We start from the raw sequence: 24,548 nt of genomic DNA, 5'->3' as shown, positions 1-24,548 counted from the left end.
TAACCTAATAAAAAAAATCTAAATCATAAAACAAAAATACAAAACTTGCTATTGCCACGTCCGTAAAATTCCGATCTATCAAAGTAGCACATTACTCACCCCGCACGATGAACGTCGTCCGAAGAAAAAAAAAGCCAGAAATGCACTTTCAGTCACCCTGTCTCCCAGAAAAAATGCAATAAAAAGTGATCAAAATGTCGTATGTATTCCGAAATGGTACCAATGTAAACTACAGGACATCCCGCAAAAAATGAGCCGTAGCACAACTACATCAATGGAAAAATAAAGAGTTATTACGTGCAGAAGATGGCAACAGAAAATAGTTTAAAAAAAATTAAAGGTATTTGAAAGAAAAATAAAAGTAGTACAGCAAAAAAAACACCCAATACATACAAATACAATTTGGTATCGTAGTAATCGTACTGACCCATAGAATAAAGTTATCATGTCATTTTTGTTGCAGTTTGTGCGCTATAGAAACAAGACGGACAGAAAGATGGCGGAATGTCATTTTTCTCATTTTACTCCACATGGAATTTTTTGAAAGGTTTTTCAGTACATTATATGGTACTTTAAATAGCACCATTGACAAATCCAACTCGTCCCGCAAAAAACAATTCCTCATACGGCGCCGTCGATTGATAAATAAAGGAGTTATGATTTTTTTAATTTTTTTTTAAAGGCGGGGAGGAAAAAACAAAAATGAAAAAAAAAAAAAAGCCGCGTCATTAAGGGGTTAATAGGCACAAAAATAGGTCATGCTTTTTGTTTTGTAACCGATTTGCGCATGTGACCACACCCATTGAAATCATTGGGTTCTATTCACTGCGTATTGTGTGCAAACGTTTTACACAGGTAATACGCAGCGCAAACGCGTTCATGTGAATAAGCCCTTTAAAAAAAATAATAATCAGATCCAAAATGCACCTATGTTCATCTTGCTCCTGGAAAACGTGATAATATATAGTCATATATACCTCAAACTAGTGCCCATAAAACCTACAGCTCGTCCTGCAGCAAACAAGCCTCATACAGCCATGTCGGTGGAAAAAACAAGTTTCGGAGATGGAGATGAAAATTCTAAAAAGTTGTTGGTATCCTTACAGGGTTAATAGTTAATATCACGTGACACATCCGGTTGTTACTGCCATCTGCATATGTAACAATGTAGTAAATGACTTCCGACCGTCCGACATTATTCTAATTTATCCCCCTTCCAATCTAATTACGTCACGCTCAGGACCAGCAACCTGCTCATCCCTTTAAATAGAAACTGACGTCACGGCCACGCCCTCCAGAGGTGGGCGGGGACTGCAGGGAATCGATGACGTCCGCATTTCTCTCTCTTCCCCTGACGTCGCCGAGTACACAGATCCAGCAGGCAAGGCCGGGATGCCAGCTTGTGGCGCATGCGCGGAATAGCGGATCTGGAGCTGCACATCCCATAGCTACCTGTCTACTGTATGAGCCGACGGTACCGCAGTGCGATTACTCCTCCGTGTCAGTGTGAACATCGCTGCTGTGCAGACGGATGCCCGGTGCTTCTGCCGGAGACGGTGAGGACGGACAGCGGTAGGTACACAGCGCGCGCTCAGGTGAGGTTCAGCTCGGTGACGGCTCCTGATTGGCTGCTCGGGGCGCACGACCTCTTGGCGCCCTTATTTGGGGTAGAATCCCGAGTGCCCCGGATACTGCGCTGTGATTGGCCGCCCCAGTCACCCGCCTGTTGCTCTGCACCTCGCTGGCCTAGTTTAGTGTCACCTCAGAAGTGAAGTTGTGTTGTGTAATTTGGCAGCAGCCATCTTCTGTATGTGAGGGTCCAGCAGCTGACTGGTGGCAGGGAAGCCTAATCTTCTAGGTATCTCTTGCTCCAGTCACCTGCCGCCATATTTACCTCATGTGACTGTGCCTTGTGTCTGCCCAAAGCTTGGGTTGGACCTCATGTCAGGGATCATGGGGGAATAAAAGACCACGTAAAGCCTGCGTGCGTTGGGCCGCCTTTTCGACTTTTTAGACCCTCTGTCATGCAGGTTATACAGGGGTTTAAGGAAACCTAACGGTGCTTCCTTCGTCTTCTCCTGCGTCCCCCATAATGTCGCTTCGGCTGAGCAGTCACGTGTTTTACATGGAGGAGAAATCTGCAGCCAGACATCTCCGGGGGCAACGTATCTCCGGTAAGATCCAGGGGTCTGATGGGTAAATTCAACATGCCGATCCTTATTAATTTCTGACATCATCTATTGCGGGAAGACGGTATTAGAGTATCTTGACGCCTCCGGAAGTTAGGGGTTTGACAAGAGGAACGCCCCTCTCACACCCCCAGCTCCCGATAGGGTCAACGTTGTAAGGTCCTAGCAGCAGGGCACGCACAAATCAATCCACAGTGTGCTGCTGCCTGTGAGTGCTGCAGGCCGGCCGTCATTTCAGCCATGCTTACCGCCCAGGCGGTGCCTCACGGCTCCGTGGCGTCCGTCCCCTCATTCCTCCGTACGGCCCGGCGGCTGCGTGCTCCCTGCCGGAGGTCGCCTGACTGCTCTGTCACGGCACCCGCCTCTCTGCTGGGTGACGGCCGCTCCCCGCGGTGACAGGTCGGAATACGACGCCCGGTCCACCGAAGAAAGCTCAGGGGACGGTGGACGCATCTGTGATCTGTGACGGACGTTCCCCCGCTGGCAGCTCTGCAGAAAAGCTGATGCTCCCGCTAAAGCATACAAATTTAACATTGACCTCCCTGTTGGGGATCTGTGTTGTGGGATGCCGCCGGTCCCTGACGGACGCTCCCCTGCTGATAGGTGACAAGCTAAGTGCTATCCCTTCTGTGGTTCTGCCGGGGAACGCACTTGCATCTGGGGCTGTGCAGAAGCGGCAGGTGGCACCCCCTCTATGCCTTTTTAAAATACGTTTAGTGCCCTTGCAGGGCCTAACGAGTAAAAAGCACTGCAGCCAATCACGTTGAGGGGGCGTCACCCCCTGTTAATCTTGACTCCACCAGGAATTCCTGGTGGCGTCAAGATACACTAATACCGGGGGAGACTCCTATGTGTATAGGGGGTCTCCCCCAATAGATGATGTCAGAAAGAAAAAGGGATCAGGCATGTTGAATTTACCCATCAGACCCTTGGCGCTTCCCGTATATAAGTTGGCAAGTAGTTATACCTCTACTGGTTATACCTCCAGCTGCATAGCTGGAGGTATAACCAGTAGAAAGAGGGAGATTGTGATCCCGCTGTATAGAGCTCTGGTGAGACCACTTCTGGAATATTGGGGTCAGTTCTGGAGACCTCATCTACAGTGAGACATTGAGAAAATAGAACAAGTCCAAAGATGGGCTACAAAAATGGTGGAAGGTCTAAAACTTGTCAGGAAAGACTTAAAGTTAATTTGTATAGCCTGGAGGACAAAAAGGAAAGGAGGCCATGATAGAAAACTGTACACATATGTTACAAGAGGAAGGAAGGAAGAGGGGGGACATGATGGAAACCTTTATACATGTAACAGAAGAGAGAGGGGTGACAGGATGGAAACCTTTATACATGTAACAGAAGAGAGAGGGGAGAGGGGTGACAGGATGGAAACCTTTATACATGTAACAGAAGAGAGAGGGGAGAGGGAGGACATGATGGAAACCTTTATATATGTTACAGGAAGACAGAAGGGAGAAGGGGACATGATGGAAACCTTTTATACATGTAACAGAAGGGAGAGGGAGGACGTGATGGAAACCTGTATATATGTTACAGGAACACAGAAGGGAAAGGAGGCCATGATGGAAACCTGTATATATGTTACAGGAACACAGAAGGGAAAGCAGGCCATGATGGAAACCTGTATATATGTTACGGGAGGAGAGAAGGAAGAGGGGGGACATGATGGAAACCTTTATACATGTAACAGAAGGGAGAGGGAGGACGTGATGGAAACCTATATATATGTTACAGGAGGACAGAAGGGATAAGGGGGACATGATGGAAACCTAATATATGTTACAGGAGGATAAAAGGGAGAGGGAGGACATGTTGGAAACCTATATATATATGTTACAAAAGAGGACAAAAGGGAGAGGAGGACATGATGGAAACCTGTATATATGTTATAGGATGACAGAAGGGAGGAGGACATGATGGAAACCTGTATATATGTTATAGGATGACAGAAGGGAGGAGGACATGATGGAAACCTGTATATATGTTATAGGATGACAGAAGGGAGGAGGACATGATGGAAACCTGTATATATGTTATAGGATGACAGAAGGGAGGAGGACATGATGAAAACCTGTATATATGTTATAGGATGACAGAAGGGAGGAGGACATGATGGAAACCTATATATATGTTACAGGAGGATAAAAGGGAGAGGGAGGACATGTTGGAAACCTAATATATATATAATGTTACAAGAGGGCAAAAAGGAGAGGAGGACATGATGGAAACCTATATATATATGTTACAAGAGGACAGAAGGGAGGAGGACATGATGGAAACCTTTGAAAGGGATTCTGTCATCAGAATTTCTGATCACAAGCTATAGTTCTACCAGGCACGTGTAACGAGAAAATTACTTGTACAGGGTGGAGCGCGGTAATTTGCTAATTTGGGAGTGAAATAAAAAAATAATGAACTTGTAAAAACTTTATTTTATATTTCTTTACATTGAACAGTAGTGGAATTTACAAATTATTTGGTTTTAAATATTGTATCTGGCAAATGTTGACCTTCGCTATCCACACACTGCTGCATACGTTTTCTGAAGTTCTCATGCACTCTTTCAAGCATGTCGACTGGTATTCTGGCAATCTCAGCGTCAATATTGTTCCTTAGGTCTTCCAGGGTGTTGCTTTTTTGAGTTGCAGGTTGTGGCAGCGCTGTTGGTCGAAGAGAGGGGAGAGTGGGCGTTGCTTATAGTGGCTGACGGGAAGTTTGTCTGCAGCTGCTTTTCAGTTGCCATCATGCAGTGGACACGTGAGGAGCGTTCATTTTGTGTTGAAGCGTATTTTTCAAATAACCACTCGATCATTGCAATGCAACGTATGCAGCAGTGTGTGGATAGCGAAGGTCAACATTTGCCAGATACAATATTTAAAACCAAATAATTTGTAAATTCCACTACTGTTCAATGTAAATAAAATATAAAATAAAGTTTTTACAAGTTCATTATTTTTTTATTTCACTCCCAAATTAGCAAATTACCGCGCTCCACCCTGTATTATGGCACCCTGATGCTAATTGACCTGCTTTGAATCATGGAGGTGGTCGCTGGAGCCTCGAGGCACAGCCCCTCCTCCACCACCACAGTTTGCCTCCCCTACTACTGACATCAGCAGAAGTCATCGTGAAATCCCGTTCCTGCCCTGTGCAGCCCTCTGCCCCAGCCACAAATGGACATGCACGCTGAAGTAGAGGTGTGTACCCCTTGTCGCCATTGTTTGCATCTCCCTTCTGCAGGGAGCGCAGTGCTTGTGAGTGCCGGGTACTCTGCCAAACTCGCCATGCGTAATGTGCCACTGACTTCGAGGTGTAGACATCATTGCGCATGTCTGTTTCCGGCTGGAACACAGGGTTGCACAGCACAAGTGCAGAATTTTACCTAGACTTGCACTGATGTCCGTGCCAGGCGGGAGGCAGTTTGGGTAAAAACAGAACGCCGTGTGTCCAGCGGGTCAGTTAGCATACAGGGGCGCCAGGATATAGATATAGGTTTTTGCTGTAATGAATGTTCTTCTCTTTTCACAAACGAGTCCAGGGTTGTTACTTGTGCCTGGGAACTCTATGGTGGCAGCTTACCATCCGAAATTCAGATTATAGAATCCCTTTAAAACATGTTAAGTATATGTAAGGGTCCAGGGGGAGGTGCTTTATTAAAAGCTAAACAGCAAAACAAGTGGGTGCTATCTGAGATTAGTTGGGGGAAGATCATAACTAGCAGGGAGTATTATTTTACTGAAGGAGTAGTAGATGCTTGAACAAGCTTCAAGCAGACATAGGTGGGAAATCAACAATAAATGAATGCAAACTGCACCAACTCTGGACTTTGTGAACAAGAGTAAGTACATTGGAACGTTGCAGTATTTCTGGGACTTTCACGCACTTTTTATGTCCTCCTTATGACTTTTTCATTGTAATCTACTTACAACTGTGAGGATATAAAGTGTCAATGTATCTCCTAGAGTGGGAGACCCCGTGTCTTACAGTCCTCCACTTTGGCTCATAAAGGGTGCTCCCGAGTGGGTGAGGGCCCATGTATTACTCACAATTCCTCAAATATGCCCTAATAGGGCACATGAGTGGGTCTTGTCCGGGTGGGATATATCCCTTTAAGGACTGTTTCAGATGAGCGTATTAAAGCCGCATTTCTGCACCAATAATTTGGGCATAAGTCCTAGCCATGGGGTCTACTAACTGGAATCCAGATCGTCATAGGGACCTATAAGGGCCAAAGTTCCGGTTAGTAACCCACTTGGTGGGGTCGGGACATAGATCTGTATTGTAGACACAGAAATGTGGCGGTAATATACTCGTCTGAAACCGTCCTAAGAGAATTTTCTTTCTTTGGGGGAAACAACAACTAACTAGTTGGCGATCAGTAACTATTCGGCTCTGCTTCTTCCTATCATGATGCTTTGAACCCATTTACCAGCTATTCGTTTTTGGGCTGATGAAAATCTCTGACATGATTTTGAGAGCAAAGCCCCATTCTCCAGATTAGATCCAAATTCGTAGACGTGTGTCATTTTCTAACATCTAAGCATTTAAGCTGGAATTCTTATTAGATGTACATCTTTTAACGTTTTATTATTTTTGTCTTTGTATATATTTTCTCTGATTAGGTATCCAGAACATCTTCCTGAAGTAAGGGGGATACTTTGGCCCCCAGTGATGGGGCCCTGATGTACTCGAGACGCAGAATCTGCTCTTGGCAGGGATAACTAATGCTTTTCTTGCTTGCCTTGTGGGAACTAGCTGAACACAAAGAATCAGAGGTAAGTTCCTACAATGACCTCACGAAAGACCTGTTATTGGTTCAGCATGGTGACTCAGTGGTTAGCACAGTTGCTTTGCAGCATTGTGATTCTGGGTTCAAATCCCACCAAGCACAACATCTACGTGGAGTTTGTATCTTCTCCCCGGGTTTGACTGGCTTTTCTCTGGGTACTCTGGTTTACTCTCACACTATAAAAACATACAGAAAGATAAATATAGATTGTGAGACCCAATGGGGACCATACCCAATATCAAGTGATGTAAAGTGCTGCATAATATGCCTGTGCTATATTAATGAAGGGGATTGTTATTAAGGTTCAGTCTACAGCTATTGACCATAATAATAAACTAATCATTGCTGTCATGCATTTTCGCATCAGATTATTTACATGGCACCAACAGATTTTGCTATGTTTATATAGATCACTATCCCATCAGTCCCTGTCTCCAGTGGTGCTCACAATCTAATTTCTGAAGTCTGGCAGGAAAGTGAAGTTCACAGAAGGCGCTAACTGTTGCAAAAATGATGGCCCATGTCCAGTGGACCAAGTGCAGGAGGGTCACAGTGTTTGTAACATAATGCTAGGAACTAAAGGCCCATTTACACAGAGGGATGATCACTGAAAATTCACTCAAACGACAGTTTGAGTGACAGGTTTAAGTGATCATCTTTGCATAACTCTAAGTAGCTAATTAGCTACTTAAAGAGTTATGCAGGTGGAGCGGGATACTGCAGTGATAGCTCAGACAACAATGCAGCTGTTTTGTATATGCAAACAGCTGCTTTGTTCTTGCGATGTGCCGCTGAGCTGCTAGCTCTGAGAAACAGCAGGAGCGCTGACAGCTCCTTTGTTCTCAGAGATTTCGGCTGGTATACCAGCTGAAAGAATGCTATAGGTGCTGTCCGCTGAGAAAATCAGCAAGCGGCGCTGATGAGGCTTATCGCTCACTTCTAGCTTGCTAGAAATGAGCAATGAACAAATAGTGCATGAAGACGATGGCAGTGCATTTAGACAGAACGATTATTATCACTCAGAAGATGGCTTTTGAGCGATAATCGTTGTGTCTGAATGGACCTTAACAGTTTTTGTATACTATTTCTTAGTTGGAGCTTGGCAACGTTGACAGTAATGCACTGTGATTGGTCAGATAAAATATCGTCGCCTTGTTATGTGTCTTTATGTAATAATTGTTCACTATTCCCCATGATCTAGCTAAATACTAGTTGGGGAAAACTGCTTTAGGGCTTATTCAGACTGGTGTAGTTTGTGTCTGTGTTTTGCCCATGTATTTCACGGGCAGCATAGCCTATAGCCTATACACACACCAGCACTTTTTAACACAGGACGATGGTCCATTTGGAAGGGAAAAAAAATGCATGTCCTATTCTCGGACAATGTGCTGTCTGATGCAAGTTGCGCCCGAGATTCTTGGGTGTAACTTGCATACAGCTTTCCGAATTCAAGCTTATGTGTATTTATTTCTGAAGGCATTCCAAGCAAAAAAAAACTCCTATTGCGCAAAGGCCCAATAAGGCCTCATGTCCACGGGCGGGTCAGATTCCACATTTGTGGGGGCCTGCAGCAGAATCCGACCCTTCCCGCGGCTGAGGATAGTGCTTACCTCTCCGGGTCTTTACTGTGGATGTGTGCGGAAGCTCCGTCCAGCACAGTAGAGATTTTTATTTTTAATTTCCTGTTCAGTGGTAAAATGAAATAACTTTTAATGCAAGGATATTTCAAGATTGATGAGAAACACATGGGTTGTTAGATGAGCATAAGTGCTGTGAGAAGTTAATGTCATTTTAAGACACAAACTTGGGGCTAAAATAGCACAACTGCTGCTCCTAGCTGTTCTCATGGTGTTGCATGGGAGCTAGTATCGCTGGCTCACTGACAGAGTGGCCAGCAAGGGGGCGGGGAGGCTGGAGAAGAACTGAACCCTTGTAGGGAGGATCTAGTACCCTATTGTACCGCCTGTAGCTTGGGTACAAGATGTGATACGGGTGGGCATGGAGGCTCTAGTACCCCGCTGTACCACCTCTAGCTTGGATGCAATATGGGGTATGGAGGCTTTGATACCCCGTCTAGCATTAAAATAGACCTGGAAAAGCCCCAGGTCTCCATGATTGGAAGCAGATGCTATTATGTCGCGTCTGCGCTTACCTGCTGCATATAGCAAATTGTGCTGATAGCATGGATTAAAAAGTACCTGCACTTCCACTTCGGAGCGCTTCTGCTCTGTCAGCCATTTTTGGCTCCTTTTGACAGTTGAAGATGGTCCCATACAGCGTTATAGGGGCCATCTTCAGCTGCCGGAAGGGGACGAAAATGGCCAACGAAGCACAAGTGCTCCGAAGGGGGAAGTGCAGGTACTTTTTAAAGTTCTGACGTATTGTGATATGTCAGAAACATCGAGGTGATTCCAATTACTGTAACCCCCACAGATTGTAAAAGCAAAGGCGCTTCAGTGCTGTCACCCTCAGCTGTAAGCGGTGTACAGACTCGTACACCGCTCGGAGGGGGCTACGCACAACCCGGAGGTGAGGTCTTCTGTATTTTGGTTTAGACAATGGTAGAGATGCCCAGCATCCAGGCCACCAACTTGTCAAAACTACTCACATATCACTATGACATGTTATTCTTCCAAAAATGTTGCCCTCAAAGTGCTAGCAGGGTCTTGAGTCGCTATAGATAACCCTTCCCCTTATATTATTATTATGATTATTTTATTTTTTTTCCATTAAATGATTATTGAAATTTTTCCCCCCCCAAACTTACCATATACATCAATACAATAACGGAACCCCCGAACCCCAAGTCTCTCTCAAACTTCTTCACCGAGTTTCTTATGGGCCGACAGATATCAGCATCATAAACGTCTTTGAAAACGTCACATCATTTTGTAATACATAACTGAATGACATTTGTGGTTATTTTGGTCATACTCCTTATAGACAAGAGCTAATAGCTGATACCATCTTATATCATCTGGACCATATCCATTATCTGTTTGACATATTAGTCACATGGCATTAGGTGCCAAATTTGATAACCAAGAGTAAACTATTGTACTTTAATTGTATCTCTCCTGCCATGTTTGATCTGACAGTAAATTCCCCTAGTAACTGGATATACATTACATTTTCGTCATCTATCGACAACCTCTCCAGCAATTGTAGGAGGTGTGCAGAGATCACAGTGACAGGCAGCCGGCTTAGATTTCATTGTATTAAGCCATTCGCATGTAGCCATGTGAACCGTATGCTGTTATATTTATGTTTCCGTAGCGTTTACGGTATATTGCCCTTTCCCATGGCAGAAGTCTATGAACTTTACTATGAAATTTGCTCATTGTGGGAGGCAACTCATCCAGACAATGTTGTGCAATCAACTTTCTCGCAATGTATAATAATTCTGCAACCACCAATCACTCCGACTCCAGCACAGGCTGGTCATCCACACATCCCAGTATACACACCACCGGCAAGAAGTCCAACTCCACATTGTATATATCATTAATCGTTGTAACTATCTTTTTCCAATATCTATTTACTTTAGAGCAGTGCCACAACATGCATATGAGTCCCTCTATTTGGGTCTTACAGCGCAAACACAAAGGGTTGCATCTCCGATCTATGGTGTGTAGGGACGCAGGGGTATTATACACCCTATGTATTAAGAATAATTGTGATAGTTTATGTGACTCCATAATTGAGAGTTTGGGCGTCATTTGCAAAATTTCCTCCCAATGCGTATCTTCTATTGGGCCAATATCTGCCTCCTATTTATGTTTAGCCGCAGTTAGGCTTTACTAGATTTACATGTCCCTGTAAATGTATATATACCTGAGATTTTCCCAGATGTGGTATTGGATACTCCCACAGCATCAGCCACCACAAAAGTTGACATTTTCCTTTCTGTATGTAGTATCTCCACCTGGTAGGCCTTCCCCCTTATATTCCATATGGTAAAGTGGAAATCTTAAATCATGGCTACATATTGTCACCATATCCACCACTGAGAGCGCTTCACCAGTTTATAGCTTGACAATGTAATCCTACTGAAAAACATGTAAATGCTCAATACAACCATTCGGACTCTGACTTTCTATATAAAACAGCTTAAGCCCTCCTTCACACGGGCGACACGGCATCGCCGTGAGAAAGTCGCAGCGATATTGCATCGCTGATCCGTGGCAATGTCGTGATTTTTGTAGCGTGACTTTGCAGCACCACATGCGAAGATTTTCAGGGAAGGGCTTGAAAGATTAGTCCTACCCTGAAAATAAGCCCTAACTGCAGAAAAAAAGTATATTTCACCTAAAAGCACTGTCTGGGGCTCCGCTGCAGCTTCTTCCCAGTCACCGAAACTGGTCGTCTTCATCTCTTCTGGCTGAGAATTGAATAATCCCCGCCTCCTGGAAGCGCTGCCTCTGATTGGCTGATGCTTGGCCAATTGGAGCCAGTGCTGGATGAATGGCTGTGATTGGTTCATCGAGCGCTGACTATGATTGGCTAAGTGTCAGCCAATCGGAGGCAGCGCTTCCAGGAGGCGAGGATTTTTCAATCCCCAGCCAGAAGAGATGAAGGAGAATAGTGTTGGGGACCTGGGGAGAAGATGTGACCAGACTGACAGCGCTCTAAGGTGATATGTGTTTTGTTTTTTTCCTGCAGCCAGGGTTTAGGTTATGGCTTTTACAGTAGCATTTCCTACTGTCAAAGTTGCATCGCGTTTTCATGCGGCTCGATGCAACAAAGAGGAAGGCTCCATAGGGCTACAAAGCCTCACGAGTCGCTTTCATATTACGGGACCTGCAAGTTTTTTGTTTTGGGATGTTGCATGCTACAAAACGTCGTATGTATGAATTAACCCATAGGAAAGCATGGGGTTCTCATACATGCGATTTGTAGCAATATCACCCGTGTGAAGGAGGCCTAATAATTCCTGCGAAAATAGTTTAGCGCCGTGCGTCGCCAGGCAGATCCGGACTGTTTTATTCATTCCGTAACTGAACAAAAGAATGGAAACCAAGCCTTACTGTTCTGGGTTACGGGGATATACTTGTAGTACGGAGCTTTATAATATAACCTGAAAGCAAGGAGATGGTTTACGGAGGGGGTGAAATCCAACATTCATCAGTCAGTTTATAGGGGATTATTTTATTGGTGGATTTGTTATATATAATGTAAACATAACGTTCATCTTGACAAAAAAAAAAACTCTGAAAAAGAGAAAGAAAAATGATTCTTAAATAGATTTTTTTTTTTTACTTTGTGTGAGTTTTCTGTAACTTTTTCCTATGGTGAGTGAGACGGATTATTAAATAAGGCTGCCTAGAGCCATTTGCAGTGAGGATCCATGCGCCTTTGTCTCTCCTCGGCTTTCGCTCACCTGTCAGCTAATTGTCTTCCTGTAGCTTTTATTACCTGGCAGCCGGGGAGGTAATATGGAAGACGTCTGTATAAGTTACACCAGCGCTCCTGTAAGCACTGAGCACTCGGCTGTGACAGAACTAGAAAGAGTCCCCGTCTACTTAATACTCCGTGCGCCGCTTCTATCCTAGCTCTTCATTTACTCATGTACTGGAACAATAAAGTCATTTGTTTGTATTTTTTACCAAACGCAAAATTTTAGAAATGTTCACTTTTGAATATTTTCCTGTAATTGGAAGAAACAAAAAAAAAATTGCACGCTAAAGGATTTGCTAAAACCTGGTTTACCTGCACATTCTTGTTCACAAACAATTGGTAGTTGTTACCTCTTGCTGCCAGTCAGGGGGGTGGTGGAGATAATGTCTACAGACTTACCCCATAGTGGTGTTATGAGGAAAACAATATACATTGGAAAATAGGGGAATGGTGGTCTGTAGTGTGTAAGGCCGCGCTCACACGAGCGTAAGTTTACCACATATTACGCGCTGGTTGTACGCTCGTGTGATACGTGGTAATTTGCAGGCAATCAAATACATTGTCTTACGCTGTGTCATTCACATTTGCGTGTAAGCATTTTGTAATGCGCAAGAGCAAAAAAGTATGCAACATGTTATATTATGCTGAGTATTACACGCACGTGAAAGCCCAGTTTTCTCTATAGGCGCGTAATATGCCGCCCATACGCAATTACATTGTGTATGGGTGGCATGTATGTGCACCGTAAAAAACAAGGAAGACTGTGTGAAATATGCTGTCACGGCAGTAAAATATTGCTGCCATCCGTGGTGATAGGCCGACTCGACGCCAGCTTTACAGGGATAAAACGCATACGGTCGTGTGAGCCCGGCCTAAGCTTACGTGCCATTTCCTTACATGTCACATACGGGGCCTCGTGTGAGAAAAGCGAGAGCTCATATTTGTAGATCAAGTCACTATACGCATTTAAAACTTAATTGATTATTTTTTTGCTGTGGTTTATATTGGCTTATAAAAATGTCGCTGCCTAGGCTCACAGCATGGTTTTAAGGTTTGTTTAAGGTATGTTCACATGAGTTGGAAATGCTATGGATTATCTGCGGAAGAAACGCAGTATTTACAGTTACAAACATTGTTAGGCTACATTCACACGCGTGACAATTCTTTTGAATGGACTTCACCCCCCCCCCCCCCCCTTTCGCTGCAAGGCTGTGGATGAAAATTGCAGCATGTTCTCTCTTTTGGTGTTCTCACGGAATGCCTCGCCCATGGTTTTCAATGGGATCTTTAAATACATTGCATGGCGCTCATATGCGTGCAATGTGAGGTTTCCTATTGAAATCAATGGGCAACACTTGTGATCCTCTGCTGCACATCAAACGTGCCTTAGGATTGCAATTTCACAGAAGCAGTGCAACACTTTTTTTTAAAATGAAGAATGCCTTGCATCGGTGTTACAAACACGCATTGGCAGGCGTGATATCGGGCTGAGTTTCTCAGCCCAAAATCGCACTTGCCCGTGTGAATTTAGCCTTAATGGGATTTTAAGATCCCATTCGCACTGCAGAGAAAATCCACAGCATGTGAATTGATGCTGTGAATTTTCACTCCTTTTAAGACTTCCTACACACGGACAGTTCATGGAGCGAGATTTGCCAGATGTACAAGCCGGGTTCAGAAAAGGCAGAGGAACTAGAGACCAAATTGACAATATCCGCTGGATAATGGAGGCAGGCAGGGAATTTCAGAAAATCATCCATTTCTGTTTTATTGATTATTCTAAAGCCTTTGACTGTGTGGATCATAATAAATTGTGGCAAGTTCTTGGTGGCATGGGGATACCAAGTCACCTTGTATGCCTCCTAAGGAATCTGTATAACAACCAAATAGCAACGGCAAGAATAGACTATGGAAGAATAGATTGGTTTAAGAGTCCGGCAGGGGTGTATACTCTCACCCTACCTATTCAGCTTGTATGCAGAGCATATCATGCGACGATCGGGGCTTGATGAATCCAGGGCTGGAGGTAAAATCACTGGAAGAATCATTAACAATCTTAGATATGCAGATGATACAACTTTGATGGTTGAAAGTGAGGAGGAGCTAAGGAGCCTCATTACCAAGGTGAAAGAAGAAAGTGCAAAAGCTGGGTTGCAGTTAAACATTACAAAAAACAAGATTATGGCAACCAGATTGATTGACAACTGGCAAGTACAGGGAGAAAGTGTGGGAGCAGTGACAGACTTCATATTTCTAGGCGCAAAAATTACTGCAGACACGGACTGCAGCCAGGAAATCAGAAGACGTTTACTTCTTGGGAGGGGAGCAATGACCAATCTCAATAAAATAGTTAAGAGCAGAGACATCACACTGACAACGAAGGTCTGCATAGTTAAAGCAATGGTATTCCCTATAGTAACCTATGGATGTGAGAGCTGGACCATAAGGAAGGCTGAGCGAAGGAACATAGACGCTTTTGAACTGTGATGTTGGAGGAAAATGCTGAGAGTGCCTTGGACCGCAAGAAGATGAAACCAGTCCATACTCCAGGAAATAAAGCCAGACTGCCCCCTTGGGGATAGGATATTAAAGGCAAAACTGAAGTACTTTGGCCACATAATGAGAAGACAGGATACCTTGGAGAAGATGCTGATGTTGGGGAAAGTAGAAGGCAAAAAGAAGAGGAGCCGACCAAGGGCAAGATGGATGGATGATATCCTTCAGGTGACGGACTGGACTGTGGTGGAGTTGGGGGTGGCGACAGCCAACAGGAGGCTCTGGCGTGGGCTGGTCCACGAGGTCACGAAGAGTCAGAAGCAACTGAATGAATAAACAACAAGACACAGGCAAGTGTGGCATCGGCCTGTGAAACTCTGCCCAATACCGTGTTTTCCATCGTGCATTTTCATGCCAATGCGAGGCGTTTTTCTGGCAAAACCTCCCATCACTTCTGTGAAGTAGCGATTCTCCAGCGTGGCTTTCAGCCGCATAAGACAATCAGCAAGTGTTTTCTATTGCTTTCAATGTGAGACCTTGCATCGCACTCACATGCATATCAAATGCCATGCGATGTGTTTTACTGCCCCCTTTGAAAACAATGGGCAATGCGTTCCAATGAACGTGAAAAGAGAGGACATATTGCTCTTTTTATTTATTTTTTTTCTCCCTGCACCATTATGCATATGACTTCATCCAAAAAAAATGGGATTCATATCGCGTGAGAGTCCACAACAAATCTTGCGCGTGTTTCTCAGCTGTGTGACACCAGCCTAAATGAGGAGGTGAAATCCACAGCAAATCTGCGTTAAAATCCAACTTTGCTGTAGAAGATCTGCAATGGGTAAATCTACCCTAAGGTCTCCTTCACACTAGTGAATGTGATATTGGCACAGGAAAATCGTGACTTTTTTTCAGCAATTTCTGAGTATCAGCGCTGCTTTTTCTCGCAAAAACATCACTACCACTTTTTCTCGCACATTTCCTGAGATGTTTTTACGTGAAAGTCAATAGGACTTTCTAATGTTGAAAGGCTATCGCACAAAAATCACAAATGTATGCTTTGTGATGCGATAAAAAGGAGGCTCCATATCTATTATGAGGCACATGAGGCACACTCAGACAAGACGCTAGTATGGGAGGCGTTCAAGGCCTACCTCAGGGGATGTTTCAGATCCTCAATCTCCTTTATAAAAAAGAACCACCTCACGAGAAGGAGAATTATTAGCAGAACAATGCCAGCAGCTAGAGAGAGAATATATCGCAGACCCAACAGACATCAAAAAAGACAGATGGCTCCAGACGGGCAGGAACTACTTAATATACCTAAAAGAAAAGGCCCAGAGGAGCTTTCTACACCCGACAATCCTTTTTTGAACTGGGAAATCAATCCAGCAAACTATTAGCCTGGATGGCCCGGCAAGAAACTGTGTCCCAGATCGTATTAAGAGTCAAAACAGACCAAGGAGTAACACTCACTGACCTAAAAGAGATCTTGAATAGATTTCAACAATACTACAATGATCTATACCAAACACAGACCGACTACCCACCCGAGGACTTGGAACTCTACTTAATGGACATAATATTCCCAGAACTGCAAGATGACCATAAGTCCCTACTAGACTCTCCCATAACAATCGAGGAAATTGAGGAAGCAATAAACGACATGGCAAAAAACAAAACCCCCGGGGCCGGATGGTCTACCGATAGAAGTCTATCAACAATACAAAAAATAAATTATACCACACCTACTTACCCTATACGAACACATATTCGATAAAAAACAGCTCCCAGAATCAATGTTAGAAGCCATAATCGTTCTCATCCTAAAGCCAGAAAAAAAAACCCAGAAGATTGCAGTTCGTATAGGCCTATTTCATTACTGAACACAGACTATAAAATCCTCACTAAAATACTGGCCTCACGCCTAAACCAAGCTATAAAAGACATCATACACCCAGACCAAACAGGCTTCGTCCCCGGAATGTCCACGTCAGATAACATTAGAAGAACGCAAGTGATTACGCAGGTGGGGTGGAGGTGGAGATCAGACTGGGCCCTGGCCTCATTAGACGCAGCCAAGGCATTCGACTCGGTTGAATGGCCATACTTGATAAAGACTTTACAGAGGTTTGGATTCGGGGATGCATTCGTTAGATGGATCTCTATTTTATACAAGGCACCGACGGCTAGGGTGGTGGTGAACGGCCTGACCTCCACCGCCTTCCCGCTCCACAGGGGGACCCGACAGGGCTGCCCGCTCTCTCCCCTCCTGTTCGCAATTGCCATAGAGCCGCTGGCCTTGAGAATCTGACAGCACGCCTCGTATAGAGTTGTCCAGGTGGGACCCAGGGAAGACAAGATAGGGTTATACGCAGATTATACATGTCAGACCCCAAGAATACCCTACCATTAGCCATCACCCTAATAGACCAATTTGGGAATTTTTCAGGCCTTCGTATAAATTGGCAGAAATCTGCATATATGCCTTTAAGACCGGAGGGATGGCAGTCGGGGGAAGTATTCTGTAACCTACAGGTCACCCCCCCCCCCCCCCCCCAATATAAATACCTCAGGGTCTATATAACCAGAGACCATACACTAAGTCTCGACCTAAACATCACCCCCTTACTGACAACCCTACAACTAAGACTGAAATCCTGGAGCTCTCTGCCACTGTCGGTAGCAGGCAGAATAAATCTCATAAAAATGATAATACTCCCCAAGTACTTGTACTGCCTAGAACACGCAGAAACAACAATACCACAGAAATTCTTCAAAAAACTAACTCCCTAATAATATCATTCATTTGGGGGAACACCAGAGCCAAACTCCGAATGGACACACTACAGCGACCTAAAGAAATGGCAGGAATGGCACTACCAGACTTTAAACTCTATTATTTAGCGGGACAGGTCAGATATATCCGTCACTGGCTGTCGGGCTCTTCCCTCCCCAACTCCGAGCACCACCTGATGTTCTTCCTCTCAGAGACATCTCTTTGGATTCTCCTGGAAAAACCAGGATTGTTGACCAAGCAGATGCTACCCATCCACAGGCTTGCAACTAATGTATGGCAGGCATGTAAGCTACTGACCAAACGAAATGGCACCCCTCTGGAGACCCCTTTATGGGACAATAGAGCATTACCACACCTGGAAAATCTACCAGATAAACAATTCTGGACAAACTTAGGAATCACTACCTTAGAACACCTATAAACCGACCAAGTACTAATTTCATTTGAGCAACTACAACAGCTATACCAAATTCCAAGAACGGGCTTCTACAGGTACCTACAACTTAGACATGCCTTAAAGGGGTTGTCCCGCGCCGAAACGGGTTTTTTTTTAAATTCAATAGGCCCCCCCGTTCGGCGCGAGACAAACCCAATGCATGTGTTAAAAAAAAAAGCGTTTAGTACTTACCCGAATCCCCACACTGCGGAGACTTCTTCCTTACCTTACTAAGATGGCCGCCGGGATCTTCACCCACGATCCACCGCGGGTCTTCTCCCATGGTGCACCGTGGGCTCTGTGCGGTCCATTGCCGATTCTAGCCTCCTGATTGGCTGGAATCGGCACGCGTGATGGGGTGGAGCTACACGATGACACGTAGAAGGGGGCGGAGCCAGAACACCGCTCGTGCCGAGACCCAAGAGAAGGGAGAAGACCCTTCTGCGCAAGCGCGTCTAATCGGGAGATTAGACACTGAAATTAGACGGCACCTTGGAGACAGGGACGCTAGCAACGGAACAGGTAAGTGAATAACTTCTGTATGGCTCATATTTAATGCACGATGTATATTACAAAGTACATTAATATGGCCATACAGAAGTGCTTTCTCGGGACAACCCCTTTAACAGCACAATTCCCAGAACCCAGACAACCCTTCTCTCAGTACCCATTAATAGGCATACTGTGTACCCAGGGGCCCAAAGGGCTGATATCGACATTATACACCCACCTGTTACAATCTAAGATCCTCGAAACACCAATGATAGTGGAGGAGAAAAGGAGAGAGCTTATTCCCGCTCTCACCAGTGAGGACTGGGGGACAGCGATGTCCACGTACACCGCACTGTCACCAGCAGCAAACAACAAACTGACACAATTATATATACTGCATCAGTGCCATCTGACGCCGATCAGACTGCATAAAATGAAGAGGATTCCCACAAACCAATGTCATAGATGCAAAGCCCCCATTGCAAACTTCAACCATCTAATATGGAGTTGCCCTAACATCTACACATACTGGGGAGAAGTCACAGAATTCTTAACTCAATTGATGGGTATACCAGTACCACAAGACCCAGCAGTATGCCTACTGAGCATACTATGAGCATACTAGACGAAGAGCAGTTGCAATACCACGACAGAATATTCCTCACTAAGACACTATTCTACGCCCGCAAGGCAATAGCTTTGCGTTGGATGGATAGACGCCCCCCAACACTCTCAAAATGGCAGAATATAGTTAATGCTATCCTACCATATGAAAAAATAGTATACAAGAATAGAAAATGCCCCGACAAGTTTGATAAGGTGTGGGAAAGATGGTGCGGATCAGCAGGTACAATATCCACGCAAGACAGATTCCAAAACCTACTGAGAGCAACCGCACATAGAGCAAACCGGTAAACCACGGAGGAGTTATGGCCCTCCACTGACGCCATGAGCTAATGGGAGGCCACAATATACCCAATACCAACATGTGTTAATGTAACGTATTTGAATGTAATTACAGAACCATAATAAAAAAAAAAGGAGGCTCCATAGGAAAATATGGGAGATAAAAAAAAAAAATGCAAAACGCAGAAAGAGCATGCTGCAATATTTATTTACTTGAAACATCACATGAGTGAAAACATAGGAAATGTGTAGAAAACCATTGAAAATGGTTGGTTTAATAATTCTGCGTTTTCATTCACTCTCGCATTGGGTGAAAATCGCACAATTTTCTTGCGCTGCGAGAGTGAGTAAAATTGCATGATTATGAAACCAATGAACTGGAATGGTTTCATTCTCATTTGTGATGTTTTCACTCCTGTGATGCTGAGTGGAAAAAAAAAAAAAAGTTTTGCCCATTGTTTCCAATGGGGCCGGCAGCAGCAATGGGATGAAGGGATTCCCCACAGTGATGGAAGGCTATTTTCACATGAAAACACCTCACATCCAGGTATTTTTTTGAAGGTTGAGCTGTTAATCTCGGGCTGCTGTGGCTCTTGCCAGTGTGCAGGAGCCGTGAAGGTGGCCGCTGTGTTTGTGTGTTTTGTTTTTCATTATCAGTGTTCGGCCGGCTGCACACAGCCGGGTCGGATTCTGCATGCGGGATCCTGCAGGTGAATCCAACCCGGTGACCTCCGTGTACCTGTCCGCTGTCTTCATATCTGTGCTGTAGATGGGCCGGCCGGCAGGTCAGACTGCTGCGCCGACGCTAGGCGATGATGCGGATCCTGCAACCTTTTCGCAATGATGATTGCAGAAGGGTCACGGGGCAGACGGCTTACATTGACTTTAACGTGTCGCACAGAATCGCAACATGTTGTGATTTCTCCTCTTAAAGCGGAAAATCACAATCGATTTCCAGTCAAGGGCAGGAAATCGCATTTTGCCATTGCATGCTGTGGGCATCATTTCGCTGCGGAATCCAGAGGCGGACGCCTGCTCCAAATACCGCAATGCAACTCTGCCTGCGTGCGGGCGGCGTTCCTCAATGCCCATTCTGTTACTGTTAAGGTCTGTTTTACAAAAAGCCGAATCTGTCTGGATCCTTATTTTTAGCAGACCGTAGGGCTGCGTTCACACATGACATTCTTTGGTGTTCACAACTACAAGCTAAACACCGCATCATAAAAAAATATGGGTGCAGTTTTTCAAAAACCACACGTATTGTTAGAAACTACATATGGTTTTAACAACACATGTGGCTTTTACCAAAAAAATAGACTCCTGTACTTTTTGAAAGTGTGTACTTCTTTTTTTTTTTTTTTTTTTTTTTTTAAATGCAGTTTTTAATTGCAGTTGAAAACGCCATGCGTGAGCCCGGCCTAAATGGGAGCCTGGGTCGTCGTTGTTGTGGGCTCTTCTCTCCTGCTTGACAGAAGTGGGGAGAAAACTGTGCCTTTTAAAGGGATACAAAAGCATTGTGTGAACAGGATCTTAGTAGCCTGTTATTACCTGCGTGGATTTTTCTGTATGGAATTAGAATTCTCAGTTGCCGTCCTCCATGTTGTCAACATCATCTGTTTTGCTCGCGACCCAGTACTCTTATAATACAACACGCTTTTAGTTCATCCTGGTTGGTTGAGTTGTAAGATAGCAGAGCATTTTGTCCTTGGAAAGTCTGTTATTGGCAGACATGCAAGCTACAACGTCTTGGTGCCAGGCGATGCCAAAGCTAAAGTATACCAGTTATTCTGTAGCAGTCTGCCTTCTTAAGTACCAATTTATTTATTTATTTTTCTACATTTTTTTGAAACCTTGTTTCTTACCTTTTTTTTCAACCGAACACCCCTAAAGCTGCGGCAATCGCAAATATACTGGGCTGGCAGCATTCTACATTGTGATGTTGCCAGTAGTGCAAAGTCGTACATTAGCGCAATCACAAATCATGAAATACAGTTACCGTATATCAGGGGTGTCAAACTCATTTTCACCAAGGGCCACATCAGCCTTATGGTTGCCTTTAAAGGGCCGATTCTAATTGTAAGACAGTATAGTAAAAGTGAACCCTATAGTGGCCCGGTTGGTAATACGGTTGAAGTATATATGCACAGACACACACTATTCTACACATAGACGCACAGACACACGCTATTCTGCACGTAGACGCGCGCTATTCTGCACGTAGGCGCGCGCTATTCTGCACGCAGGCGCGCGCTATTCTGCACGCAGACGCGCAGGCGCACACTATTCTGCGCGCAGGCGCACACAAGGACACCTGCATTTTTATACATAGCAGGTATACTGGCTGCTCTCAGTCCTTCTTGGGACCCTCCTGCGTACTTGAGCTCCTGATATCTCCCCGGGCCTGCAGCCATGAACAGAGGTAGGACCAATGAGAGGAGGTCAGCGCTGACTAAGCTTTCACCCTGCAGCTGCTGTTCCTCAGCGTTGCTCTCCTCGCTGCAGAGATCATGTTCTCTGCAGTGTTCTTCCCTCCTCCGCGGCCGTTGTCAGTCTGCTATCGGCACTCCTCTATTACTGTCTGCACTAGACATAACAAGCCGATAGAGGAACACATACTGACAACAGCACGGAGGGAACTTGCTGCACAGCCAGCGGGCCACAGAAAATGAGGTGGCGGGCTGGATTCGGCCCGCGGGCCTTGTGTTTGACACCTGTGCTGTATATACTCAAGTATAAGCCAAATTTTTCAGCACTTTTTTTTGTGCTGAAAAAGTCCCCCTCGGCTTATACTCGAGTCAGGGAAGGGTTTAAAAAAAAACTCTCCATACTCCTCTGCCAGCCGGAGTGTATGTCTTCGGCGGCAGTGCGGTAAACTGCTTTAATTTCTGTCTTACCGGCAGCGATGTGGCAAGCTGCTTAAATTCTCTCCGCTGCCATCTCCCTGATCGGCTTTCAAATTGACCGCCATCAGCGCTATGTAAGTAAGCGCTGTGATTGGATCGAGTGCCAGCCAATCACAGCCGGCGCTCGATCATCCACAGCTAATCACAGCCTGACGGTGGGGGATGACAGAGCCGAGCAGAAAGGACAGCGAGGGATGACAGCAGGGAGAATTCAAGCAGCTTACCGCACCGCCGCCGGGAACACAGAAATTGAAGCAGCTTTCTACACCGCAGCCACAGACGCCGGCTGGGAGGTGAGTAGGGAGGTTTTTTTTTTTACCCAGTATATACTCGAGTATAGCTCGGCTTATACTTGAGTCAATAAGTCTTACCAGTTTTTTTTGTGGTAAAACTTATTGACTCGGCTTATACTCGGGTCGGCTAATACCTGAGTATATACGGTAAGTCTAAAAAGCAACACAAAAGAAAGTTAAGGCACCTTTACACAGGCTGATAGTCACCTGAATAATTTCTCAAATGTGTGAGTGTCGGCCCGTGTACACACGGCCCCCAACCGGGCATTGGATGAGAGTTGTTCCGTCTTAGTGAGCTAAAATCAAATGACTATTGAGCCACTTTTTGTGTGCCCGTTCAGACGTTCGGGTCCGGCAAGTATACACTGAGCCTGGATTGCCGGCAGGCGAAGGGGAGACAGTTTAGCTCTGCTAAACTACCTCCCCTTTTCCACCCCCCTCGCTGGCTGTAGGCAAGGGAAGGGGGTTGGAGGGGGGCAGGAGCTAATGTGCTAAGCTCCTGCCTCCTCTCCACCCCTTGTGGGCTGCCAGCAGTGGGAGGGGTGGGAGCGCTTAGCAACTAGTTCCCTCCCAGCCCCCTTCCATTGCTAACAGCCAGCAAGGGGCGGAGAGGAAAAGGGAAGGGGTGGGAGTTTTGCAGATACACTGCTAAACTCCCTCCCACCCCCCTTCTCCGGCAGCTACCAGAGGCTCCCATAGGAGTGTATGGAGCCACCGCCGTAATCCGGCCACGAAGATAGTTTTTACGCTGTGGGAATTTGCCCATGTGAACTGATGCATTGTAAACCAATGCATCAGATGGGCAGCGTATAACGGCTGGGCGTGAAAGAGCGGCCGATATATGCTCGTGTGAATGAAGGCTAAGTGAGAGACTAAATGAGTGCTGATTAAACCGAACCATAAGGGATTGAGTCAATAATGATCTTAATGCTGTATGAAGTGAACGATTGTCATTCAGTTGTTGGCTCGCATTTACACTAAACAATTTGCATTCACTTTCGTAAAAGCGTGTTTAGCCTGTTTCCTATTGTCATACAGGACCCCGTGTGTACAGTTCTGGGCTGCTCTGGTTGACCCAGTCTTCAGTGGGTTTGTAGTATGGTGTGTAGAAGTAAGGGTACATACAACATTGCTGGCCCAATCGCTGACCTGTAAGTGAGGCCTCCATAGATTGGATTTCTCCAGCACATCCTACAGATTGGATTGAGATCTGGGAAGGTGGAGCCGTCGCTAGGCGATGACATGGGTACCGGCGTCATATCTGCAATGTCAATTGCAGATGGGCCGCAGGTCGTTCAGCTTCTATTGACTTCAATGTCAATAGAGTGCTCTATTCTTGTTAATGGATGCTGAATACCGCAGACCATCCATGCGGGTGACTATCATGGATTCCACAGTCCGAGAGACCGGCCTTAAAGGGGTTGTCCCGCGCCGAAACGGGGTTCCCCCCCCCCCCCCCCCGTTCGGCGCGAGACAACCCCGATGCAGGGGTTAAAAAAACAAACAGCACAGCGCTTACCTGAATCCCGGCGGTCCGGCGTCTTCATACTCGCCTGCTGAAGATGGCCGCCGGGGTCTGCTCCCTCCGTGGACCGCAGCTCTTCTGTGCGGTCCATTGCCAATTCCAGCCTCCTGATTGGCTGGAATCGGCACGTGACGGGGCGGAGCTACACGGAGCCGGCATCCTGCACGAGCGATCCCATTCATAAAAGAAGAAGACCCGGACTGCGCAAGCGCGGCTAATTTGGCCATCGGAGGCCGAAAATTAGTCGGCACCATGGGAACGAGGACGCCAGCAACGGAGCAGGTAAGTGAATAACTTCTGATAA

General features: G+C 45.5%; 1 protein-coding gene across 3 annotated transcripts in view; it reads left to right on the top strand.

Annotated features, from left to right (window-relative positions):
* Window positions 1–1,335: 1,335 nt before the first annotated feature.
* Window positions 1,336–24,548, top strand: part of TMEM184B (transmembrane protein 184B) — a 69,398-nt gene continuing 46,185 nt past the window's right edge. Inside the window, exons 1-2 of one of the 3 annotated variants that reach the window (XM_066596264.1) lie at window positions 1,336–1,572; window positions 6,827–6,979. In XM_066596264.1, coding sequence (XP_066452361.1) covers window positions 6,929–6,979 — 51 coding nt within the window. In that variant the 5' untranslated portion in view covers window positions 1,336–1,572; window positions 6,827–6,928. Of the gene's footprint in view, window positions 1,596–6,826; window positions 6,980–24,548 lie in introns of all 3 variants that reach the window. The other 2 variants (XM_066596265.1, XM_066596266.1) reach the window with 2 other exon arrangements.

The sequence above is a fragment of the Eleutherodactylus coqui genome, chromosome 3 (assembly GCF_035609145.1).
Source record: "Eleutherodactylus coqui strain aEleCoq1 chromosome 3, aEleCoq1.hap1, whole genome shotgun sequence".
NCBI lineage: Eukaryota > Metazoa > Chordata > Amphibia > Anura > Eleutherodactylidae > Eleutherodactylus > Eleutherodactylus coqui.
Note: the sequence above shows the minus strand (reverse complement) of the source record. Positions and strands in the feature narration are given on the sequence as shown.